This window comes from Microcebus murinus, chromosome 20 (assembly GCF_040939455.1).
Source record: "Microcebus murinus isolate Inina chromosome 20, M.murinus_Inina_mat1.0, whole genome shotgun sequence".
Taxonomy (NCBI): Eukaryota; Metazoa; Chordata; class Mammalia; order Primates; family Cheirogaleidae; genus Microcebus; species Microcebus murinus.
Genome location: NC_134123.1, coordinates 34,323,253 through 34,342,715, shown reverse-complemented (window position 1 = coordinate 34,342,715; position 19,463 = coordinate 34,323,253). Strand labels below are relative to the sequence as shown.

The 19,463-nt window shown below is 58.6% G+C and overlaps 1 protein-coding gene across 5 annotated transcripts in view; it reads left to right on the top strand.

The window, feature by feature from the left end:
* The window catches only part of ZCCHC14 (zinc finger CCHC-type containing 14), a 62,923-nt gene that overhangs the window by 17,211 nt on the left and 26,249 nt on the right, over positions 1–19,463 (top strand). For all 5 annotated transcript variants that reach the window (XR_012913720.1, XM_012735728.3, XM_075995851.1 and 2 more), the window contains exon 2: positions 9,272–9,395. Coding sequence is in view for 4 of the 5 variants with exons in the window: in XM_012735728.3 (XP_012591182.2) it covers positions 9,272–9,395 (124 nt within the window). In the remaining variant the exon portion in view is untranslated. The remainder of the gene's footprint in view (positions 1–9,271; positions 9,396–19,463) is intronic.

Here is a 19,463-nt window from a genome sequence, read left to right as displayed (position 1 = left end):
AATATTTGATCATATGGATAGAGATTTGTTGATATGTTTAGATATTAATCTGTTGCTGGCTGTTGTTTGTATTTGTCTCAGCTCTTTCAAAGCTGAGATGAATCTCCTTGCATGCACACCTCTGACTGCATTGCTGATAATTTCGTTAGGGTAGATTCCTCCACGCACGACTGTGGGTCGAAGGTACAGATGTAATAAAAGTTTATTATGGCCTGTCTAATTGCTGTGCAGAGGGTCGCACCAGTTTGCACTTGCTAGCATCAACTCTTAGGAGCATTTTGTTTAACCGTAGTTCAAATAATTTGGTAATTTTTCAAGCTGTCACGCATTGGTGTTAGAATAGGTGATCACCTGTCATGGCAGAGTCCATTTTTTAAAATTTTGTTACCTGGTTGTATTGTGCACTGGTGAAGGCTTTTGGTACACCCACCACCCGAGTGATGGATATTGTCCCCCGTAGGTAAGTTGTCATCCTTCAGCCCCGCCCCACCTTTTGGGGTCTCCAGTGTCCATTTTTCTGTGGGGGAGTCCACTTTTTTTCTTTGAGACAGAGTCTCACTCTGTTGCCTGAGCTAGAGTGCCGTGGTGTCAGCCTAGCTCACAGCAACCTCCAATTCCTGGGCTCCAGCGATCCTCCTGCAACAGCCTCCCGAGTAGCTGGGACTACAGGCATGCGCCACCATGCCCGGCTCATTTTTTCTATTTTTAGTTGTTTGGCTAATTTCTTTATATTTTTAGTAGAGATGGAGTCTTGCTCTTGCTCAGGCTGGTCTCGAACTTTTGAGCTCAAGCGATCCTCACGCCTCGGCCTCCCCGAGGGCTAGGAGGGAGTCCACTGTTAAGTGGAGTCTCTGTTTGGAGGAGAAGGTGGCCCCCCCGGTGCCATCCCTGTGTGCAGGGAACACAGAAGCGTGTGGCAGCGTGTGGCGCTCACCTGGCTGGTGTGCACCTCCTTGTGCTGGGCACGCTCTGGGCGGGGCGGCCCGCAGCTGTGCGTCCTCCCGGCGCTCCCCTCCGGCACGCACTTCGCCGATGTGGCTGCCCTCCCGGCGAAGCTGCGCCCCACGGGGATGATCGGAGCCTCGGGCCGTGCACTGCCAGCGCGTCCTGCTCTCTGCCCACAGAGCCACGAGAGTCGGGTCCTGTGGTCCCCACTCACAGAGGAGGGACAGCCTGGTGGGAGGGTCTCCTGGCCAGCGAGGCGGATCCCATGTCCCCACTCACAGAGGAGGGGACAGCCTGGTGAAAGGGTCTCCTGGCCAGCGAGGCAGGTCCCGTGGTCCCCACTCACAGAGGAGGGACAGCCTGGTGGGAGGGTCTCCTGGCCAGCGAGGCGGATCCCATGTCCCCACTCACAGAGGAGGGGACAGCCTGGTGGAAGGGTCTCCTGGCCAGCGAGGCGGATCCCGTGTCCCCACTCACAGAGGAGGGGCAGCCTGGTGGAAGGGTCTCCTGGCCAGCGAGGCCGATCCCATGTCCCCACTCACAGAGGAGGGGCAGCCTGGTGGGAGGGTCTCCTGGCCAGCGAGGTGGGTCCCGTTGTCCCCACTCACAGAGGAGGGGCAGCCTGGTGGGAGGGTCTCCTGGCCAGCAAGGCGGGTCCCGTTGTCCCCACTCACAGAGGAGGGGCAGCCTGGTGGGAGGGTCTCCTGGCCAGCGAGGCGGGTCCCGTGTCCCCACTCACAGAGGAGGGACAGCCTGGTGGGAGAGTCTCCTGGCCAGCGAGGCGGATCCCATGTCCCCACTCACAGAGGAGGGGACAGCCTGGTGGAAGGTCTCCTGGCCAGTGAGGCAGGTCCCGTGGTCCCCACTCACAGAGGAGGGACAGCCTGGTGGGAGGGTCTCCTGGCCAGCGAGGTGGATCCCGTTGTCCCCACTCACAGAGGAGGGGACAGTCTGGTGGGAGGGTCTCCTGGCCAGCGAGGCGGATCCCGTGTCCCTACTCACAGAGGAGGGGACAGCCTGGTGGGAGGGTCTCCTGGCCAGCGAGGCGGGTCCCGTTGTCCCCACTCACAGAGGAGGGGACAGCCTGGTGGGAGGGTCTCCTGGCCAGCGAGGCGGGTCCCGTTGTCCCCACTCACAGAGGAGGGGACAGCCTGGTGGAAGGGTCTCCTGGTCATCGAGACGGGTCCCGTGTCCCCACTCACAGAGGAGGGGACAGTCTGGTGGGAGGGTCTTCTGGCCATCGAGGCGGGTCCCGTTTCCCCACTCACAGAGGAGGGGCAGCCTGGTGGGAGGGTCTCCTGGCCAGCGAGGCAGGTCCTGTTGTCCCCACTCACAGAGGAGGGGACAGCCTGGTGGGAGGGTCTCCTGGCCAGTGAGGGCCGCCTTGCTGCCTGACCCGGTGCCGGGGCCTCTGTCGCGTGTCTGACCGCTGTGCCGCTCGCCTCCTTGGTCCGGTCCCCAGCAGTCACAGGAGGACCTCGCCACCGTGCTTTCCCTGCTCTGCGGGCTCAGGGGCGTGAGGGAGTGCGTTTGGGAGCCGACAGTCAGCTTTTCTCACGTGTAGCTCGGAGATAATCTGATCCTCACGCGTGTTAATAAGGACGACTGCAAGGATCATGCCGATTAGCACGACACTGGCGTACCGGGTGCGTGTGGCGCAGTGCACAGTGCGGCCGTGCTGCGAGGGTCTTTCCCTTCTCGGGTCTCCGTGGCCTCCCATGGCGTGGCTTTGCGTCTTCGGCATTCGATTCGCACCTGGCCTTTCAAGCTTACTGAGTCTTGCTCTGCCCACGTCGTGCCCGGCCTCCTCGCCCGCTCGGTGTCCACAGCTCCTGGTGACGGGCCGTCCGTCCCACCGGCCCGAATTGGCGGCGCCTTGTGGTTCCCAGTCTCTCCCGTGGTGTGGTGTGCAGACTGCGTGTGGGAGCGCCTGCCTCCGTGTGGAGGGAGGCCGCTGCTCTGTCTTGGTAGGCGACCCGGGACCGCTGGCGTGCCCGTGGCCGCGTCTGTCCCGGCCATCTCTCCGACAGATGGTTGAGTTACCGTGCTGCTTGGCCACGGAAGCGCCGGTGTCTCGAGGTGGCAACTGCCGAGTTGCCAACTTTGTCTTTTTTTTTTAATATTTTTATTAATTATTTTTAATATTTAAATTTTTTTACCACTCATTGTTCTAGGTGCTCAGTTAGCTTTGTCTTAAACCTCGTCTCGCCACAAGGCTGTTACGCACTTGCGGGCACGGTGCATGCCTGCCCCTCCCGGGCAGTGTCGGGGCGGGCTGGGAGGGTTGCCTGTCGGGCCTGTCCTAAAGAACCTGTGGGGGTGTGAGCGGGCTGCGTGCGGCCGCAGGTGGATCCGCTCGCTCGTGGGGAGTTGAGCCGGGCAGGAGAACAGGGCCAGGAGAGGCTTCGTGTAACAGGGTCTTGGATTTGGGCTGGGTCCCCAGGTTTGTAGTGAGAAAAGAAGAGGTTGGGTTGGGTGCAGTGGTCCAAGCCTGTCATCCTAGCACTCTGGGAGGCCGAGGCAGGAGGATCGCTCAAGGTCAGGAGTTTGAGACCAGTCTCAGCAAGAGCGAGACCCTGTCTCTACTAACAATAGAAAGAAATTAATTGGCCAACAAAAAAAAAATATGTATATATACACACACACACATACATATATATACACATACGTATAGAACAAATTAGCCGGGCATGGTGGCGCATGCCTGTAGTCCCAGCTACTCGGGAGGCTGAGGCAGGAGGATTGCTTGAGGCTAGGAGTTGGAGGTTGCCGTGAGCGAGGCTGATGCCATGGCACTCTAGCCCGGGCAACAGAGTGAGACTGTCTCAAGAAAACAGAAGTGGTTGCTTTTGTCTTAAACGTCAGGCTTATCCCAGGGAAGTGAATCGGATGGGGGATGGGGGGTGCCCTGCGCACTGTGGGGTGTTGAACGGCGTCCCACCCACTGGTGCCCCGAGAGCCCACACGGTTAGGACTGTCTTCAGACGTGGCGCATGGCCCCTGGGGGGCAGAATTGCTCCCAGTTGAGGGCCCCCCTGGGTGAGGGAGTAATGGAAAGCGAGACTCTGTAAGTAGAGTTGGGATAAGAACCCGGGAGAGTCGGAGTCGGGGAAGGGTGTGGGCCGAGGCCGTGTCCGTCAGCACCTAGAGCAGATTTCCACGAAAAGCACCCGGCTGCAGAGCGGCCGGAGGACTTTCTCATCGGGCCTGTTTTTACGCGGCGGCGCGCGAGTCCATGCCGTTCAGGCCTGGCGTCTGGGGAGAGGAAACCAGGCGAGGAGGGCAGTGGCGGGTGGTCGCCGGGCAGCCCTGCCCCAGCCCTTGGGCTCGGGCAGATGTGACTGTCCCCAGGCAGGGGTCGTAGCCCTGGGAGGTGGGAACCCCTCACGGCTCTGGTCCTCCAGCCTCTACCTGGAGACCCGCGGAGCACTGAGGGACACACCTGCGGCTCGGCTGTCACCTGTGGCCGCGCCCCTGTGTGCCCGTCACTGCGCTGAAGCTGCCTCGGACCCGCTCGCTGCGTGTGTCTGAGGAGCTCGTGTGCCCGTTAATACCGTGACCTGGCTTCGCGTGCAGTCCCGCGTGTTCAGGCATTGGGGACGCATTTCCGGGAAGGGCCCAGGGGTGACCTCCCACGGCCGGCAGGGTCCCTGGCGCAGGGAAAGTGCGACCGTGCTCTGGAAGCGCTTTGCCGTTCGGGAGCGGTTTTCAGATGCCCGTCAGGGCCTGGGGCGTGACGTCTGGGGACCCAGGCGGCCTCCAGGCAGCTTCTCTGCCGCGGCGGTGTTCCGGGGGTCTCTGCGTCAGCCTGACTGTGTGTCAGCGTGTCCTGTCGCGATGACTTTGGGTGATCCTTAGTGAAATAGGTTCCTAGCCCGTAGCACTCGCTTGCCTTTTCTCATTATCCACTCGACACTATGCATACTCCACATCCGAGTGCAAAGGGTTAAAAATTAAATCTCGTGTGAAAATTGTGGTCTGGTCCATGAACGTTGAAGTGAGTTTTAAACACGGAGCTTTAAAGAAGCATTGTGTGATGTTGTTTTTATCAGATGTCATGAACTAAGGAAAACCTTTAAAAAAAAAAAAAAAGTGTTGCTATCCATGGGGGGGGTGGCAGGAGGTGTGAGCCCAGCAGCCCCACACTGGGGTGTCAGGCTTGTGGTCGCAGCCCTTTCCCTTGGAAGAGACCCTCTCTGTCATCTGACGTCAGGGCCGGGATTCCCTTTCCCGCCCCGTGCGAGGAGGCTGTGTGGATCGCGGCGAGCTGCTTTGTCCCGGGATGCTCTTGCGGCCCCGGCATCAACTTGGGGCCGGGTGGGAACGCAGCGCAGTCTCAGGCCCACCCCAGACCTTCTGGCTCAGAACCTGCATGTCAACAAGATCTGGAGGCATTTTGCACATTAAAGTTTGGGAGCAGTGGCCCAGTCTCTAAACAGGGGCGGCAGTCGGAAGGTTAACTGTCTAAGCCAGGTGTGAGCTACTTGAGCCCAGGTACCTGGACTTTATTAGTGTCCCTTTGGGTGTGCGGCAGCTGTCGACCCTGAATCGGCTGTCCTGGCTGAGTGACAGAGAGGTGTGTGGCCCGGGACCGCTTCGGGGTCACATTTCATCCTGGGTTGCAGCTTCCGCAGCAACTCTGGCCCTTCCCGCCATCGTCATCGGCCTCGGCCCCGCGGGGCTCCCTGCCCTCTGGGCGTCTCGCTGTGCTCGCCTTGTGCTGTTTGCTGTTGTCTTGCTTGCGCGCTGTGCGCCCTTCCTGAGACCAGGCTGCTCACATAATTTAAATTGCAGGAACTTCTCCTTTGAAGTGGGGGTGCTTGTTTGTTTAGTTCTGAGTTGTGTCACAACCTGGCGATGCAGATTTCACAGACACTCGCTAAGCGCCTGCCTGGTGCCAGCGTGGACAGAACAGACCAGTGCCAATCCCTGCCCCGCTGAGCGCCGAGAAGTCTCCTCGAAGGTGACACTTGAGCCGGACGGGAGGGCGGGGTGGGGGGTGTCGCAGGCGGAGGGAACAGCCAGTGCAAAGGCCCGGGGGCCTTGAGCACGAGAGCGAGGGGCGGTCGGACTGGGGGCTGGCCTGTCGAGGAGGGGCGCGGCGAGCGGGAGCCCTCATCTGGAAATGGGGCTCAGGGTGCTTTGTTCAGGATGTCGAGCTAACGGGAACGACCTGCCTGGGTCGACGGGCCTGTCTGGGGGCGTCTTCCTGCCGCCTTCCCGGCGGCGGCGGCGTGGGGAGCCGGCCGGGCCTCTGTTCCCGTGCTCCGGCAGCTGGGCGACGCCCCGCGGGTGAGCCTGAGTCACAGCGCGCCTGAGTCGAGCCGGGCAGTCACGTGGAGCAGGCTCACTCCACCAAAAATAACCCCGAAAACAGCGTTTCTGGGAAACGCGGGTGAAGACAGCGTTCAGTGTAAACAGAGGAGCGGAGTGGAGACACAGGCCCGGCTGGGAAAAACGAACGTCTGGAAACCCAAGAAGAAACGCCTTGGGGAGAAAAGTGCCGAGGAAAACAAGCATCGCTTTTCCAGCGGCCGTACTTTGAGAGCATTTCCTCCGTGTGTGTCTGTGTCGCACGCAGCACGTGTGTTTTGCTGGGGCCACACGTGTCCGTCCTCTCCCGTGTGTCTCCGCTGCTGCGCCCCGGTCCCCGTTCCCCGGTCCTGGCCGGAACCACGTGGGGGACGGGGTCGCCAGTGGGGCGTTGCTGCTGCTCGGCCCGGCTGCAAATTAGAGTCTCCAGAGGGCTTCATGCACTAAAAACAAACCCAAAGGCCCCGCTTCCAGAAATCCTGACTTAATGTAATCGGGTGTGCGGGGGCCACCGTCTCTGTCCCCTCGGCCCGGGAGTCCGGCGCGGTCGGGCTGCAGCTCCGCGTCAGCATGTCTCTCCCCCCCTCGCGAGCTGCGTTCTCCCTTCCTCCCCAGGTGGGGGGCTGGCTTCCCCTGTGGCCGTCCGGTGTGACTGGGGGTGGGCAGGTGGCGTAGGTGCCAGAAATCACTGACCACGCACGTTTCCGTCCGGGGCGGGCGGGTGGGTTTGCCACCGGCCACCGGAGTTGGAACCTCTGCGGCAGGCCGTCGGGGCAGCCCCCCGTCTCCCCAGGACCAGGACCGAGGATGTCAAAGTGGCCGGGACGGCGTGGAGGAGGTCCAGGCGCCAGGCGAGATGGGGCGGTGTCTGCCGTGGTCACGTTTGTTACGTGTTAGTAGCTGCAGTGTTAGCCTCCTGAGCCGTTTCCCAAAGCGACATTTACTGTTTGGGACTAAGCGTCTCCCCCCTGTGTAAAATTTCTGTCTTGCGTTGGTTCTGTTATCTTGCTGGACGGGAAGGAAGTTCGTTTCTGGGATACTTTTAACCACCGGGTGATAAAAGAAACTTTGCTAAATCTGAGGGAAACTGCCCAGTTTAGTTAAATTACAAATGCAAACTTCAAGAATTTAACTTTTCTTGATAACGTTCTGGTCACGTAATCCGAAGAACTGACTTTCTGGAGGAGTGCCAGGGTGGCGAGGATTTATTTTCTAGAGTCACATAAACCTCCAAATTAACTAGCCCTGTGCTGCTTTTCTTGGAGGGCATCACGTGAGGAGTCTTGAGATCCGCTAGCCCCCGCCCGTGCGCTGGGCGAGCTTGCCGGGCTCGGCGGCCTCCTGCGGCTCACCGTCCGTCCGATGACGGGGACGAGGCGCTGGTCTCCACCCTGTCCTCCGTCCCCCCGCCCCCACGCCCTGCCTCGCTGGGCCGGCCCTTCCCCCGCGCGCTGTGGCGTCTGTGCGTGGGGGTGGCCTCGCGGGACACTCGGCCAGCTGCCACCTGCCGTCCGGGCAGCGAGTGAGACGATGGGCACAGGCCGGAGAGGTCAGCACGTGTCTCGAGGCGGAGGCTGCGTCTTCCCGAGCGTCTTTCCTGGCGGCGTGCGCGACGCCGTGTTTCTCGGCCTCTGGAGACCCAGGCCTCTTCGGTAAACCTAAAGGCCTTGTCGTTTGAAATGTCTCAATGTATTAAATCGAGACTGTGTAGAAGTTAAAGCATGGGCAGTTTCTACCCTTCTGACTCCTGCAAGTGATACGTTTTGGTCGTGAAGTTTTCAAATGCTGATCCGAGAAAAAAGTGGAAGTTCCCGCAGCCAGCCTCCCCCGCCCACCCAAGACAGTCTCCCCTCGCGGGGGCCGCGGCCCGGAGCGTGCCAGGCCCGGCGCCTCCGGCTCGCGCACTCTGGACCTGCGGGGGGGGGGGGCGACCCCAACCCCGTCACGACGCGCCTTCCGTCCTCACTGGGCGTCGAGGGCTCTCAGGGCGGCGGGCTCCTGCCCTGGGCTCTGCGGAGACTCGCGGTCCCGGCAGACGGCCCGTGCGGTGCCCTGGGGTCCCTGGCGCCCCGCACCGAAGCTGCTCTCAGGCTTTCACTCTCGCGAAGGCTCCACAGCGAGCGCTCCCCCCCACGTGTGAGTGCTCGGCATGGTGGTGGATTCCTGGACATGGAGTGATAATTTTAGAATCTGCTTTTTCAGGCTGTGCCCCAAATAGATCCATTGGTATTCTGCTCTTTACTGTCGTCTTTAGGGCGCTTTATTATTTGTTTAAGACGTATAGCAGGGCAGCACAAAGTCCGGCCGTGTAATTAGTTTTATAGGGAACTGTTCGCTTCGAAGACGTGCAGAAATAAAGTTTTGCCTCACATGAAGGCACGTGATCCAGGACGGCCTGGCTCAGCCCGTTTCTGTCTGGTCCGGTGGAGCGCCGGGACGTGAGCGTGACGCTGAGCCAGCTGCGTGCTGTTTCTAAGTGTCAGTGGAGCAGTAGGTAGGTAGGTGGCATTTTTGTCTTTCTTAGGAGGCGCTTATTCTAGTGACACACGTTTTATACAAAATCTTAGAAACTGGCCGGGCGCGGTGGCTCAAACGTGTAATCCCAGCACTCTGGGAGGCCAAGGCGGCAGGACTGCTTGAGCTCAGGAGTTTGAAACCAGACTGAGCAAGAGCGAGACCCCGCCTCTACTAAAAATACAAAGAAATTAATTGGTCAACTAATATATATAGAAAAAATTAGCCGGGCATGGTGGCGCATGCCTGTAGTCCCAGCTACTCAGGAGGCTGAGGCAGGAGGATCGCTTGAGCCCAGGAGATTGAGGTTGCTGTGAGCTAGGCTGACGCCACGGCACTCACTCTAGCCCAGCAACGGAGTGAGACTCTGTCTCAAAGAAAAAAAAAAAAAAAAAGAAAAAATCTTGGAACCAAGGTAAATGTGACTTTTAAATAAGAAAAATCATTGCATGTTAACTCAGCGGAAGAGACTAAGGCGGTCACGCTTGTGTCCCCCCAGGTCTCCCCACGGCCCGAGGCCCCCGTCGGCGGCGTGGGCAACAGCCTGGAGAGCGCTCTGCACACATCGGCACATTCCACGGAGGAGTCACTGCCCAAGAGGCCTTTAGGGAAGCACGGCAAAGGTGAGGCTCCGGGGTCTCGGGAGGCTGTCCACGGGCACTGGGAGGAGATGCCCTGGGGCGGGGGTCCCCCGATGTTTTGTTACATGCTTCCAGATCTTCCTTCAGCGCCAGCCAGTACTGGGTGTTTTCTGAACTCTACCCTCAGTGCATGGGAATGTTTTGGCTGTAAAAATCTCAAATAGCGATGTTTGTTAAGGGGAAGAAAAGGAAGACCATCACACCCTCGTTGCCACCTCGCCCCCAAACAGGCCCTGGGTTCTGGAGCAGCCTGTCCTAGGGGCTCCTGCCGCCCTTGGGGTGCGGCCCGCGCCGTGGAGGGGCTGAAGTTTCATTTTTATTTAATTTAACGGCGAGAGTGACGTGTCCACGGGGTAGCGTGGCTCTGCGGCGAGTGGGTGGCCGCTCAGGCTGGGACGGGAGGGGCGGCCGGGAGGAGGCCGGGACGGGGCCGCAGTGGGGCGAGTCTGGGGGCAAGCACCCGTGCGGGGTGCGGCGGATGGGGGAGGAGCGTGGAGGTCCTCGTAGTGGGGCCGTGTGCCGTGGCCCCGAGGCGACTGCACCTCCGGCCCTTTGTCCTCCCGTCCCCGTGGACGGGGTGGGGGCTCCTCTTCCGGCACGAGGCCGGCTGAGGTCAGGAGTCTGCCCTGCGCCCTCCCTGTTCCCTGTGTCTGGGCCGCGGTGCTTTGCGCCCCGCAGGCCCTTCAGGACAGCCTCCTTTCTTTAGAGAGACGTCCGTGCCGAGAGCGTCGCAGCGGCCGCCGTGTCTGGCCTGGGTCACACCGGGAGCCGTGCGTTCCCCAGCGGCCCTGCGCGAGAGGGTGGGGGGCCGCGCCCGTCCTTGGGACAGCCCCTGGGGGCCGTCGCCCCGTCCGGCCTCGCGGTGCCCTCTGCGGCTGCGGAGCCCGTCTCGCCGCCCTCTCCACGGAGCCGTGTCCTGCCCTCCCCGGCCCCTGGGCGGCTGGCAGCTGGATGGCAGGGCCTTCCTCCGCCCTGGGAGCTGTGCTTCTCCTTGCTTCTCCGTGGCTGGGGGGCGGTGCCCCCCACGAGTGTCGCCCACTCCCTGTCCCCGACATCCAGCCTGGGAGCCGGCCCTGGTCTCCTGTAGGGCTCCTGGTTACCATGGCGCTCTTTCCTCGAGGCACAATTGCTAGGATTCCCCGTTCATTTTGTTAAGTTTGTAATCTTAAAACACGTGGCTGTGATCCGTCCTCCCCCCGTCTGTGTGTGTTGGTGCCCGGAGAGCCGTGTTAGCCGGTTCTCGCCTGATCTGGGGCAGAGCCCACGTGGGATGCAGACGAGAGGCCGTGGTTGTCCGTTCTCAGACCGCCACGGGGCCCGAGGTGACGCAGTGCGCAGGCACTGCTAGTGACCTCCAGTGGCCGTCCCCTGCCCTTTTTGGTACCAGGGACGGGTGCCTTGGAAGACAGTTCTCCAGGGACCGGGCGAGGGAGGGCGGTGTCGGGACGATCAGGCGCATCCCATTTATCGCGGCCAGACCTCTCTGCTGATCTGTGTTTGCAGCCGCTCCCCAGCGCTGGCAGCTCCGCCCCGGATCTTCAGGCGTTAGATTCTCACGAGGAGCCACAGCCTGGATCCCTCGCACGCGTGGTTTGCAGTAGGTCCGTGCACCTGTGAGGATCTCGCGCTGCTGATCCGACGGGAGGGGGAGCTCGGGCGGTGACGCAGCGATGGGGGCGGCTGTCAGTGCAGACGTTGCTTCCCTTACTTGCCCCCTCTCGCCTCCTGCTGTGCGGCCCGGTTCCTGACCCCGGATAGCCGCCGGGCCCGGGCCGCAGTCGCACGGCGTTTTCCATTCGTTAGTCTTAGAGAGTAAGTCTCTTTTGTGCAGAAATCGTCAGGCAAGTTAGCTTGGTTTCTGTTAGCTGTGTTTCTCGTGAATCCCTTTAACACTCTGCTGGGCTTCTTGCTGGGTTATTGCTCTCCTGAGTGTCGCAGTCGCCCGGGGGTGTGGTTTTATCGCTGTGAAGTCCTCCCCATCTCTCTCTACTGCGCGTCCATTTTGGCGATTCCCTGCTGCTTCGGGAGTCCTGGAGTGTCGCGGCGTGGCTCACCAAGGGGTCAGACGTCTGCGTTTCTCCGTGCGGGCGAGCTCAGGCTCGGGGAGCAGCAGCGGGGTCGCCCCCAAGCCTGCGCCAGCCGGGCAGCTCGTCCCAGACGCTGGCCCGCACAGTCCTCCTCGCGACCCCGGGAGGGGCCGGCCACACCGGCTTCACGGTAACAGTGGTCCCGTGAGGAGGCTCTGACCCTGTCTCACAGAGGGACAACCGAGTCACAGAGAGGCGGCATTCCTGAGGTAGGCAGGGGCTCAAACCCGGAGCGGGCGCTCCCGACCAGCGGGTCAGACTGGAGAGCGCGGGGAGGGAAGCCAGGCGGCCGTGGCAAAGAGCGGACGCAGCTTTCTTCCCTGCTGTTGAGTGAAATTGTCGGGTATGGGAGTGGAGGTGACAGTGCAGGGGACCCACATGCCTCCCCAGCGGGTGCCACGTGTGGCTTCCTGTCCTTGTGTTGCTTGGGAATGTAGCCGAGGACTGGGGTGCCGACGTGAGAGCTCCCCGTGTTTCCCAAATCCACTCACTTGTGTTTATGTTTACCGGAATTTTGGGAAACAGTTATTGTCATGTAGAAATCGAGGTGGAAGTTTTTCTTTTTCCTTTTTTTTTTTTTTTTTTTTTTTGAGACAGAGTCTCGCTCTGTTGCCCAGGCTAGAGTGAGTGCCGTGGCGTCAGCCTAGCTCACAGAACCTCACACTCCTGGGCTCAAGCGATCCTCCTGCCTCAGCCTCCCGAGGAGCTGGGACTACAGGCATGCGCCACCACGCCCGGCTAATTTTTTCACATTTTTAATTGTCCAGCTAATTTCTTTCTATTATAAGTAGAGATGGGTCTCACTCTTGCTCTGGCTGGTCTTGAACTCCATAGCTCAAGCAATCCTCCTGCCTCGGCCTCCCAGAGTGCTAGGATGACAGGCGTGAGCCACAGCGCCCAGACGGAAATTAGTTTTATTAATATTAATACTCTTAAAGAAGTTCTGTAACTTTGTTCTTTGGATTTTGAGTAATTATAATTTATTTTAAGTTATCTTTTTGTGAGACAGGGAAGGAGGTTCAGCTTCGTTAAACTTAATGACGTTTAGTTACCCGCAGCTCTAAGACCTTATGGTCTCAGGATCCCTTTGTAAAAGCTCTTAGAATTACAGATTCAAAAGAATGCATGTTTGCATGGGTTATGTCTGTCGATACTTGCCATATTTGCGATTAAATATAAATATCATTGGTTTATAATTAAAATTGATAGAGTTTTAGTCTACTTAAAAAATGCTCATTATTGTACACTCCCGAGGTTTCTGCGTTTGTCGTGCGTTTCGTGGGCTTTCAAGCCTACGTTCAAGTTTGTTCAGAAGTTTGAGCTGCTCTGTGGACACGCGGGTCTGCGAGTCCGGCCCAGCCTTGCCAACCGCCCGGTAATCGGCGGGTCGCTGTGCCTGGGGTGTCCCGTCACCAGCCCCTGAGTCTGCGGCATCTGTGATTAATCACGCTCGGCTCAGCAGGCCCCGGGAGTCCCCAGGGGTCTGGCCCCGGGCTCTGTCCTGCCTGCAGTCTCTCAGTCCCTTCCGTCCCTGGCCTGCTCCTCCCCGGCTGGTGCCCAGGCAGGGGCCGGTCTACCGCAGCTCCCCCCGAGCTCCTCAGTGTGGACCGGTGAGGACAGCTGAGGCCGCAGGGCGCCTGCTGTGCCCCTGGCCCGTCCCCGCGGCAGGGACCACTGTCTGTTTGTTCAGTGAGGACGGGGGCTTGGTGGGATGACACGCCCGTGCTCAAGATCACGCGCTTGAAGCTGTCGTGTTTCAAACCCGGACGTGCGCAGGCAGAGCGCCTGGGTTAACAGGGACCTGCGAGAGAGGCCTGACTCTCCCCGTGTGGCCTCTCCTGCCTCCCGGGCCTCGTCTCCTGACACGCACCCGCCCAGGTGCCTGCCTGGCTGGGGAGCAGCGCGCTGCCTGCCTCCTGGGCCCTGACCACCGGGTCCCGATGAAGGGAGCACGGCTTTACTTCCGCGAACCTTTTGATTTTCATCTCTCTCCCGGCGGGCCCTGTGCCTAGCACGTGGCAGTGCGGAGTGAAGCAGCTACCTTTGTACATAAGTGACGTTCCTGAGGCCACTGCATCCTTTTCTTTATTTTCTCTTTATCTCGATCCCCTCCACTGTGGGAGGCCCCCGAATCTAAGTACCTTATCGCTAATCAGCCACAGTGGAAAAATGTGTTCATTTCCTGTTTTTGCTACTTCAGAGATATTTCATCAGCTTTATGTTTTCCAGATTGTGCTACTTTTGTTTCCCTCTCTTTCTGGAGAACAGATCAAATTTAATACAATGTAGCAAGATGATAACAAATCAAAGAAAAATAAATTTCAGAGTTCTTAAGTGTAACACGATGTACAGTCCTGAAAACCTGGGGAAGAGGGTGCCGGTTAATCAAGTGTAGCAGACAGAGCTCAGATCGCAGCAGCGGCTAAAAGAAGCAGTGCTGCTAAAAATGATCCCTGTTAGCACAGGCAACTAAATGAAAGTGAGAAACTCAGTTGATATTTTGGGGACGTTATTATTCAGCGGAGACTTTCAAGAATACAGTTTTTCAATTTTTCAATGAAGGTGGCTTTTGGTAATGGAACTTTAAAACAGGAGGAGCCAGCATGCGATTCTGGAACGGCTCCGCGTCCCAGCGTGAAGACCGACCTGCATCGCGTGGGACTTGGGAGAAAAGCGGTGTCTCTGCTAGATAGCGGGTCTGCTCTTTCTTAAACGTCTTTAGAATGTCACAAACAGTATCCATCCCCTTTACTGTGATTTTCCAGTGTGCTGCTTTTTTTTTTTTTGAGACAGAGTCTCACTTTGTTGTCCAGGCTAGAGTGAGTGCCGTGGCATCAGCCTAGCTCACAGCAACCTCACACTCCTGGGCTCTAGCGATCCTCCTGCCTCAGCCTCCCAAGGAGCTGGGACTACAGGCATGCGCCACCATGCCTGGCTAATTTTTTTTTTCTATATATATATATTAGTTGGCCAATTAATTTCTTTCTATGTTTAGTAGAGACGGGGTCTCGCTCTTGCTTAGGCTGGTCTGGAACTCCTGACCTCGAGCAATCCTCCCGCCTCGGCCTCCCAGAGTGCTAGGATCACAGGCGTGAGCCACCGCGCCCGGCCCCCAGTGTGCTTTTGGTCATTACTGCAGTGCTTCCTGTTGTCAGGCGTGTATCTTAATGAAGACGCATGGAGAATGAGTAAAAGAAAGACGCGTTGCAGAAAACTGCCAGCCACTCAGTTCTTTCCAGGAGGCTTTGGGGTAGAAAGGGGAGGCGTGTGAGCAGCGCGAGGTGCTCTGGGAGCACGCGGAAACCGTCACTGGAGGGGCCTGCTCCGTTCGCAGCGACTCGACGGCCCCTTCCGTCACTGGAAGGCGCTTGGCAGCGAGGAGGACCCGGGTGGAGCAGCGCGCGGGGACATCTGGCCGCTGGGGCTCGGGGTCAGGCCCCGTCCTGCTTGGCCGCCACGGCGCCCTGCGTCAGGCCTCAGGGAGCGCCCGCCTGGGCGGGGGCGGCCCCTGCTGGGTCTGCCCGCTGCCCCACCAGCCCCTCATCGTCTTCCCCGGCCTCGGCCGCTGCCTCAAGGCCCTGGCGCCACTGGGTCACTCGCTGCTGAGCCAGGCGGGGCTGTGCGGTGGCGGCAGCGGGGCGGGAGGACCCAGGAAAGTGCGGCCCGTGAGGATGAGAGTGGTCCCGGCAGCAGGGTTCTCTGCCTGCCCAGTTACCCGCCGGCACGGCTGCCGTCTGCAGTGTGCCGAGGAGCCGGCGGGTTTCTGTCCTTCACGCTGTCTGCGGAGGTCACCTCAGGGTTGCAGTGACTCCACCGGCAAGGCAGGCACGGGGAGGCGGGTGCCAGGTGCGCAAGGCGGGCACTGGCCCTGGCGTCGGCCGCGGGCGTCACGAGCACAGCCGCACGGCGGTCCAGGAAGCGGTCGCCACAGGTCGGGCTCCCTTAGCCCAAAGGCTGGGGACCAGAAGTGTTTCAGATTTCAGACTTGTTCTGGATTTTGGAACGTCTGCGTTACTCTTCCCGGTTCAGCGTCCCTGATCCAGAATCCTCGGTGCTCCAGCGAACACTCCCTGCGAGCGGCTCGTCGGCGCACAGAAAGCGCTGGGTGTTGGAGCAGTTCGGATTCCGGGAAACACAGCAAATTGTGATGGTCAGGAAGGTTCTCTGCGTAGAGAACGGGGCCGCGTCCCGGACAGCGGATGCGAGGAAGAGGGGCGGGAGCGTCACAGGTCTGCTGGGCGTCCCAGTCGCGTCTCCCTACCTGCGAGCGAAGGCGGTAACTCCGGAGGAACACGCGTGACGTGCGTGTACGCCCAGCACTCTGCGAGAAAGTCACGCTTGAGTCGTGAAGCGAAGTGGGTCGCCGTGCCTGTGAAGTGGAGCAGGAAGTGCCAGTCGCCGGGGAATGCACGCCGGCGCCGGACGCCGCGCCACACGGGGCCGCCGGAATCACAAGGGCAGCGCCGCCGACGTGAGGGCCAGAGGCTGCGGGGACTGTCGTCCAGGGCGGCGGGAGACCGAGGCAGCACAGCCACCTGACACGTGTGGCCCTGCGTGTAAACATGTCCTGTGTGTATAAACGTGTCCCGTGTGTGGGTGCATTTCCAGCCTTGGGGGCTGTATCCCACGGAGTGACGGCGAAGGTCCACGCGGCGCGTGCAGGCGACGGCTCGGGTGACTGTTCGCGGTGGCCGGGAACGGGAGAGCGGGAGGACGGGTAACCCGGCGTGTTCGTAGGGAGCGGCGGAGCTCGGTGACGTTTGCAACGGCCAGTCTGAGCAACGGGGCGCGGAGTGGAAGAAGCGGAACCCAAAGGCAGCAGGCTGTGCGGCTCCGTTCACACGGAGTTCCAGACTTGCGTGACCGGGTGCTCTCCCTCCTCTGTCAAGGGTTGCGGGTCTCGGGCGTGTGAGTTCACCCGGACCCGGTGAACCGTACACCTTAGATGTATGCATTTTGCTCTATGTAAACTTTGCCTCAAGTTAGAAAACACTGTGGGATGGAGGCTTCTCCACATACACGTGTGTATTTTATTTTTTTGAATGTGAAAATTCTCACGTGGCATTTTCGTTGCCGAATGAGCTTCCCCGTACAGACTGTGAGGTTGCCGGCCTCTGGGGTAACCCAAGGGAAGCGAAATCACTCTTTCAACACCTCATTTGTTCACAAGGTAAAGGTTTTGTTGTTGTTGTTGTTTTCCTCAACGTCTCCACGGACACTCTGACTCAGGAGTTGGCAGAACGTTCCTGTGGAGGACCAGATAGGAAACATTTTAGGCTTTGGGGGCCACATGTGGTTTCAGTCACATGCTCTTTTTTCTTTTCTTTCTTTTTTTTTTTTTAATGACCCTTTAGGAATGCAAAGACCATTCTTAACTCTCAGACTGTACGAAACAGGCCAGTTTGGACTCTGGGCTCTGGTCCGCCAACCGTGTTATCTAAGACACGTGAGTTATAAGTGAGATAATGCACACAGTCCGTGTTTGGAGTAGGCAGTACCTAGAGGTATGATATTAAAAAAAAAAAAAAGATTGATTTCCAGACAGCATTAGTAATTAGATGAAAAATGTTTTTTTCTCTTTTTAGATGAAAAACGTTTTTTTTTTTTTTTTTTTTTTTTTTTTTTTTTTTTGAGACAGAGTCTCGCTTTGTTGTCCAGGCTAGAGTGAGTGCCGTGGCGTCAGCCTAGCTCACAGCAACCTCAGACTCCTGGGCTTGAGTGATCCTTCTGCCTCAGCCTCCCGAGTAGCTGGGACTACAGGCATGCGCCACCATGCCCGGCTCATTTTTTATATATATATCAGTTGGCCAATTAATTTCTTTCTATTTATAGTAGAGACGGGGTCTCGCTCTTGCTCAGGCTGGTTTTGAACTCCTGACCTTGAGCAATCCGCCCGCCTCGGCCTCCCAAGAGCAAGGATTACAGGCGTGAGCCACAGCGCCCGGCCGAAAAACGTTTTTTTACCTGTAACAATCATTGTTTAGTTTGCTTTATTTTGAGGTTTGGCTTCCAAACAGGCAGCACGACTCACAGTCCTAGGAAGACATTCTCGTGCCCCGACTCCGCTCCGGCCTGGAGCCCTCGGCCAGATGGTCGGCATGTGTGTCCCTCGGGCCGGCAGACGGCACGGTGGTGCCTGCTGAGCCTGCGTGCGGAGGCTGGAGGGACTATCTGGCAATAAAGTATCAAAGAACACTCCAAAGGAACATGTGATCCCGTGGCCGCCTGTCAAAACCGACAGCAAGTAACTCCCGAGGATCTGAGGGAATGGTTACAGTCTTTCAGAGTAAAGACAAAATACAGGAAGACAATATAGCAATCACAGTTAATGAGAAGAAATAAATTTGCTCTCAACGTAAACTGAAAAATAAGCAGCTCTGGCAGATGCTGCCTTTGTGATGGCTCACACTGGTGGACCATGTCTGCATCTTTTAAAAATAGATTATTTTGAAAGAGAAAAAAAAAAAATTACAAATTTTCAGAAAAGTTGCAACTGCAGTAAAAATAACTTTCCTGAAACATTTGGGAGTGATCTATGTACCTGATACCCCATGATCCCCAAATGTGGATCACATATATATATTTTAAAGTTTTACTTATTTACTTTGAAGACAAGGTCCCTCTCTGTCGCGCAGGCTGGAGTGCAGTGGAGTCATCACAGCTTGCCGCAGCCTCCGACTCCCGGGCTCGGCCGATCCTCCTGCCCCGGCCTCCTGGAGTGCTGGGACTGCTGGCACGCGCCGCTGCTCCCAGCCAACAGCCTATTTCCTATCAAACTTTCGGCTCAATCACTTGTTTATGTCTCCTGGGGCCACGTTCTGTTTGGTGGGTCACGGCCCATCTCCGCCATTTATCTCGATGCCCAAGACCCAGGCCTGGCCCGTGGAGCCCGGCAGGCTGACTCTGAGACGTCCACCGGGCTCCGAGCCCTTCCTTTCTGGCGTAACAGGATGTTCAAGGCTCGTCTTGTCTTCCCCGGCCCTGAAACCGGCCGCCTGTCTCTCCAAGGAGCTCTGGTCCCTTCCGTGGGAAGTGGGATTCAGGAGCCAGAATCTGATGCTGGGGCTGCTCCCTGCGAGTGGAGCGTGGCCGTCCCCAGGCCCTCTCTCGGCAACAGCGGGGCCGGGTGTGCACACGCATGTTCACACTTACACTTTGTTCTGTGTGTTTACTGGTGACCGCGAGTCTGCAGCAGTGCGTCTGGCGTCAGGCTGGCGCCGCGAGGCTCGTCCCGGCTGTCTCCTCTTGCATGTCGGGACTCCCTTCCCCGCAGGGAGGACCCTGTCGCGCGTGGCTGCCTGCGGCATCTTGGCTTGTCTGGTCGGCGCCCGGTCTGCCACCCTGTCTGCCACCCGTCCCCACCGGCCCGGCCTCTGCCACGGCCGGGACAGCCCCTCCCCTCCCCAGGTGAGCAGCCTTTTCGGGCTGCTGCCCACGGGCTTTTCCCCACGCCGCTCCGCTGCTTTGGTGGCTTTAGGGACACGTGGAAGGGCAGTAGGAGGGGTGATGATGAGCACCTTCTGCGTTTGCTCATTCCGAGCAGCTGGCTCACCTGGTTGCAGGCTCACTTGACAGTTCCGGCATCGATAGAAAAGCTGCCTACTTAAAAAACAAAAAAAAATCAAGTTTCTTGGAAGCAGCAGCGTTTTCTCCTTTAATCTTCCGTCAGTGACCCACAGTCTGCCAGGAACCCACCACCAGTGCCGTGGACGGGCAGCCAGGCCACCCGGGGCCGCCCCTTCCACCGCAGCGGCCTCACGGGTCGGCCCAGACGGCGGAGGCCTCCTCGGGCGGGATCACGGTTTTTGCTTTCAACCACGACACCTATTTTGAACAGCTCAAACGCAGGATAGTCTGTGGTGTTTACCCAGATGTTTGACATTTCCCTTGCCTGTCTTTCATTCCCGATGGTCCAGGTTTCCTTCCTGTTTATTTTCCTTCTGTTTGAACTCTCTCCGGCAAT